Consider the following 6401-nt stretch of genomic DNA (forward strand, 5'->3'; position numbering starts at 1 on the left):
GGCGTATTGTCGTATACTCGCCGCGATGTACCGGATTTCAATCCCTCGATAAATAATATAAACGATAAGAGTTATAAACTCCCTTTGGCAACAGCATTCTTGGACGCGTTTTGTGCTGCACCTTCCCGTCGAAGCGGCTTCGTCCGGTAATGGCTGCCATTACCGGACGTCCAACTTCGCTAGTCTTTTCCACAAGTCATCAAAACGTAATGGCTACGCATAGTAATTGCGGTCGTCGTTAATCTTCTTGCCCGCTTGTCCAGCTATGGTAAGCCTCACCGGCAGACCTTGTTTAAGCCACAACACTGGTCCTTTTGCCTTCTTTCCTTTCGACTGCCAGCTTTCAGCCTCATTTTAATAAAGCAAACCAAGGAAATTGGCCGCTTCAGTAGAAGTTGTGCCCGTTGTCCTGACCAATGTATAGCCCTGTATGTGGCTGCGGGACGAACAGAGATATACCAGTAGTGATTGAAACGCCGTGGGTGCGCAGCAGGTGCCGCGAGCGAGGGAGGGACCCGAGCAGGACTGCCTCGTTCGCGCAACACCTTATCCAGATCTATGCAAGAGGTCACGGGAGCGCACAAACTGTGTTATTAGTCCAAATCACAAATATTGAAAAATGCGAGATCTGAATCGATTGCCTGCTGTTGGACCCGAAGTAATCACGCGCTGATAGATATTATCGCTGACTGCATCCGGCCTGCAGTTTGGTGCTTCTCACCACGGACTCCTGACCATGTGTTGTATCCTGGATATATCGGAAGGTCTGCCGGTGAGGCTTACCATAGCTGGACAAGCGGGCAAGAAGATTAACGACGACCGCAATTACTATGCATAGCCATTACGTTTTGATGAGTTGTGGAAAAGACTAGCGAAGTTGGACGTCCGGTAATGGCTTCGACGGGAAGGTGCAGCACAAAACATAGCATGTTGGAGGCTATGAAATGGGAACCAGTACGTCTGGCGAGGATGTTGGGACGTATGTGGGCTCACCGAAACTCAGCTACCCCCTTTGGACGCTAATCTGGGCTGACGTGTGGTGTTTCCTGTTCTCCGTGGCTTTTAGGCGTATAGATATTGCCCTTGGGCCTTCGGCTCGTATGGGTTGTTTTACAGGTATTTTACAGGTCACGCACTACCAACCATGTAACACAACACACACACACATGATCTGCATCCGCTGATCGGTGCTTTTCTGAAGTCGTGGTATAACACTTGGTACCGAGCAGGTATCGTTGTACCGACCTGAGTTTGAATGCCAGCTGAAGCGGTTTCTGCCGAGTTGGAGGCGACGGGCCCCGCGACCGCTGGATATCCTGTGGGTGCTTCCATCTCCCGGAGAACCTGAGGTGGAATTAAGCCCTCTACCACTAGAGGGGGATAGCTGTAATATCCTGGACACATCACGGGATCTGCAGCAGGCAGCAGGCACACATACACTACATCCCCATGCATGCGGCTAGCCTAAGTTAATGAGGCAGGTACTATACGAGCACACCATGTATGGATGCAACCATGCATGCATTAGTCGTAGGTATTACGGCGAGCCCCAGACCCCAAGGGGCAGGGCCATCGAGGCCATAATGGACCGTGCACTGCACTGGCCGGGAATCCTGTGATGAGAACCCACACCACGAGAACAGCAATACAGCTCAACGAGAAGCCTGAGAGACTCTGTTTGGGATGCCCTAGCAGCTTAGCACACAAGAGGGAAGTAGCCTGTGTGTAGGCCCCCCCCCAAGAGGCAGCAGAAGGTATCAGTTCCCGAGAGAGGCAACTCCCTCGGGGCAACAGCAAGCCGTGGCTTGAAAATAAGGAGTTGTACAACTTCTATGGGAGAAGGTGCACTTGCACACCAAGGCACCCATATGATCGTGCCATTTGCAGAACTTAAGATACTGATGTGCGTCAGAGGTTTACCTGAGGGTTTAAACAATGCTGTACCGTCATGGCCGCTTACTGCAAACTCTACTGCCATCGTTCCGCGCAACTTCCTTTAGGATACTCGTAAGAATGTGACGCGCATGTAAATTTCACCTAGTGTATACTGTCCCCGACATCCCCGATATTCCACCTCTGGCTGAGCGCACATATGGTAAGGCACATCCCTATTGTGTGGAAGCAACAGGTTACACCATGGAAGGGGACATTGCAGCAGTACAGGCCCGGCTCCAACGGCACATCGGTGATATCCTCCAGGGGGGAAAGGGCCACCAGCACTGTGACCACCTGCTGAACATCCTCCAGATGGGGGAGGTACGTGTCCAAACCAGGGGCCACTCAACGTGCCGTCAAAACAGCCCATGGGGCTAAAACCGGGGTTCACGTAATGGCGCGGCCCCAAAACCCCCGGCTGAAGGACGTCCTGACATAATAAGTTTCCGGGCCAGCCCTGTAGTGTGGTGCTCCTCCGTATCCTGAGGTGCTAGGCCCTGGTCGATTAAAGTTCCCTGCTTTAGCCTCATTCTCCTGAAAGACAGTGACAGGGTGTAAGCCGCCATGCTCCATATGCCATATGATGTGATGTGATGTGTGATGCAATCCATCCATAAGCCGAAACCGTGGTTGCACACCACCCGAGCACCGAGAGGGGTAGTGCTGGAATGCGTTTAAAACCAGTCCACACCTTCTCCTGTGGGCCCCCCCAATTTCCTTCCAGATTGGCACCCTGCATCCCCTGAAGGGAGGACTCTTCCGCAAAGGGAATGAAGTTGGTCCAGGAGGTGTCCTTACGGCAAAAAACAGGGGGTAGTGGGTAAATGGTTACCTAGGGTAGCGTTACCCAGGGGGTAGGGGTAGGGGTAGGTGGTTACCTAAGTGTAATATGTATGTAATGTACCTATTTGTGTTACCTATGTGTGTTTGTACGAAAGGAGGAGGTGGGTAACCTTACCCCGGGGTAGGGGTAACCCCTTACCGAGGGGTTGCAGAGGGGTCGGGGTAATACACTACCGCACATATGCTGTATCACGACTTTTTCAGAACAGTACCGATCGGCGGATGCAGATCCCGCCCGTGATGATATGCCCCACAGGATACTACAAGGCGGCAGCCCTAAATCGGATGCAGAGCTTCCCCCTCCTGGACCAACTTCACTCCCCCGAGATGTGCACCTTCAACATTATTACTCTTGACCTGCGGGTAGCGGCTTAAGCTCCACGTTAAGTTCCATGTTGAGTTGCTGTCCTGGCCACTCTCCATGGACGCTAAACTTCCAGGCACTGAAGGAAGGCTGGGATGGCATCCTCGCTCATTATCAAGTACCACCTCCGCGTTGCCAGCAGCGAATAGAACCACTACTGCGACAAGATTAATATCCCCTTCCTCCGGACTCAACCTGATTCCCACTCTGCATAATCGCTGTAACCAACAGAGTAAGGCTTGGGCTGCAATTATAAAGGTATAGCAAAGGCGCTAAGGGACAACCCTGTCGGACTACTCCCGCAGATTGGCGAACTCTATGCGACTTGAAAACCCCAAGTTAACCACTGCCAATTGCGAATTTGTGTCTGACAGCGACAGCCGTGCCCACGCGTATCCACACAATGCGCCCTTGTCACCCGCCCCCATCGCCGCGTCCATGGCCTCCACCAAAAAGGTGCGCTCAAGGGAGTCGTACACCTTGGCAATGTCAAGGAAGGCATTCAGGCAGGACCTACCCTTCTGGGCCAGAGAAGAAACCCCGGAAGATAACACAATGACTGGCGGCGTTCCGCGCATCCTGCCCAAGCACCGGATCGTTCATTAGGCCAGATCAGGTGCTTGGGCAGGATGCGGGGAATGCCGCCAGCTCAAACGTGATAATTCCACCAAGAAAGGGATTTTCCCCCACTGGAAATAATCTGGGAGGTACCTGGACGGATGCTATTTGGGGGGCATGGCCTGGCATCATGCTGGCATGATGGGGTTTAAATTCAATTATGAGATTTAGTACACTCTATGGGTGCTCCTACTTTGGTTTACTTAGCTCAACAGGTGATCTGTCCCCAATGACGAAATCGGCCTGTAATTGCCTGCTGGAAGCCTGGGAGAATCCGTATATTCTTAAACAGGACAGTAGAACTAACCCTCATCCAGGAAACCGCCTGGAAAACCTACATCATTTCCCTTAGGCAGTGAACACACAGCCGCCATCACATGCAGTGGCAAATAATGTGCCGAAACACAATTCATGTAAATCCGTGGGAGTACCATCCATGTCCGGCAACTTGCCAATGCCCACCTTATCACCTTCAGAGACAGCAATAATAAAAAGCTCCGATCCCTGCGTGCCGAGATAGCTTGGTTCTACGGGTCCTACTTGCGCACCTGCTCGCGAAAAAGAGGGGGGACCACCAGTCCGCCCACAACTGCGGCAACCAACCTAGCTGAATTATTCGATTGATTATCCGGCGGTTGATTGATGATAGCTGGGATAATTTGTTGATGGTCCGGCGGCCTATAGCATCCTGAACCACGACCACATTCTGTCTGGCTTTATGTGAGTGCACCGTGGGTGTGGTAAGGTCCTAACTCGGTCGTCTCTGGAGTATCCTGGGCGCATCATCACGTGATCTGCATCCAACGTTGCACTGGTTCTTTCCTGAAAAAGTCGTGATATAACAGTCTCCCCCTACCCGCAACCAAGTAACCCACATCACTCGCCGCGCACACTGCTCACCCTCATCTCTGTACGCGATGATCATCTCTCCCTTGAGCTGAAATCAGGTCATCCAACCTGTCATGATTATCTGATTATGACATGCATACGCTTCTTGTGCTGCATTTGCTGTATGGACAGCTGCTTGCACGCTTGCTCCTGTAGGCAGGTTAGGCAGAAGCCGCAGAGGAAACCTGTCAGCACTGACACTATGAACTGCGACGTTACTCTTTCCATCGCACTCCTGCGACTTACAGTAGCCCGGTGCGGTCCGGCCGTATAAACCAACGACGACATTCAGCCGAGTTCGCTTCTGGCATATACACAGAAAATCTCTGGTTTTCTTTCGTTTCAATCAGAAGATCTACAGTTATAACACCTTTCGGGGTATGAACGTTGACCGCTCAGGGACTTGTTTTCTTTGCCTTCGATGGCACCGAAGTCGCCTGGAGAGTGACACATGGTCGCTTCACCGGAGAGCTGTCAACAACTGGCATGTCTACCTGAGCTGAAGATGCGTTTTCGTGGCCTCCAACTGATCCATTGCTGACTGTTGTCAACGAGGCCACCGTTGGCAGGGTCGCCCTTGAGCCGGTCATGCACGGCCTCGACGTCCTTATTTTCTATAAGGGATGCAACACGAGTTTTAGCATTGTTATACAGCTCGCTGATGCACGTCGCTGTCGTCAGTCGTCGACAATATCTTGGGCACACTATTACGAAGCGAGTTGGCATCCTAACGTGCGTAGCAGCGCAAAATTCGAAATAACCATCAATGTCATCGCTCACAGCGACACATAACCAGGCACACCAACATGCCGTACAATTTTAAATCCGAAAACCTTACTTTTCTAATGGCTCCGCTACTACGCTCCTGTAGGAAACTACCGGGAACGTTGCATTGAAAACCGCCGTTATGAAGCTCCTCGCCTGGACGTGGGTGCATGAATGTCGGTTCGATGATTATGATTATTCTTCTGTGAAGGAATTGCGAACAACGCAGCCTTGCGGGAGTCTCCTCAATGTTCATTTCAGCTATATGATCAGCTCGCCCAGGAATCATAACTCCAGGTGTCTATCGGTTTAGCCAACGTCTGGGCCACCCGTTTCCATCCCGGCACTCCTCGCCGATCCGTTGTGGCCTCTAAAACCTGGTTGATGACAGATTCCCGCGAGATAGGGGTCAACATGATGCGTTTATCTTTTGCACACATTCAATCCCGAGCAGCTGTTGAGCCCAAACCGTGGCTGCCGCTTGCAGCACCCCCGCCCTCTGCGGCATAAGCAGACCATCCACAGTATCCCTATCCTCAATAATTGTCCTAGATAGTAGTGGCCTCCTTGCTGCACTACTTCGCCTCGCCTTATTCCCGGCCAAACTATCCATTCAAGTCCATGGTTCCATGACCCAGATCATCCAACATAGGATGAGGGGCCCAAAGCAGAGGGGGATGCTTTAATCATTTGGTCCCACGACTGTCCAAGCGGCAGTCGCATTACAGCCTCCATAGCATCCGCCTCCATGGTCGTTGTCGTCCTGGTTGACTTGGCGCTGGCCTTTTAGTGAAGGCGCGTCTCCCGTTAGGTCTAGAGGCCAGTCGAAATGTTTGCCAAGCAAGGACACGTGCATTTTCGGCGAGGGTGTCCGCTGGTCCACTATAAATCCGTGCCGCTGGCTGTCCCGCTGGCTGGTTGAAAACGGGTCCGATACTGCCCTGCCTCGGGCCCCCTCATGGCCCACTCGATGTTGGGCTGCGGCCCC

General features: G+C 52.2%; 1 protein-coding gene across 1 annotated transcript; it reads right to left on the bottom strand.

The window, feature by feature from the left end:
• Positions 1-385: 385 nt before the first annotated feature.
• VOLCADRAFT_98463 (uncharacterized protein) lies at positions 386-5374 on the bottom strand (the record flags this gene model as incomplete). The annotated part of the gene is made up of 6 exons (XM_002957343.1): positions 386-436; positions 1246-1412; positions 1499-1613; positions 2627-2767; positions 4223-4308; positions 5143-5374. The coding sequence occupies 6 exons, from the start codon at positions 5372-5374 to the stop codon at positions 386-388; spliced, it is 792 nt and encodes a 263-aa protein (XP_002957389.1).
• Between the last annotated feature and the right edge of the window lie 1027 nt (positions 5375-6401).

This window comes from Volvox carteri (assembly GCF_000143455.1).
Source record: "Volvox carteri f. nagariensis unplaced genomic scaffold VOLCAscaffold_72, whole genome shotgun sequence".
Classification (NCBI taxonomy): Eukaryota; Viridiplantae; Chlorophyta; class Chlorophyceae; order Chlamydomonadales; family Volvocaceae; genus Volvox; species Volvox carteri.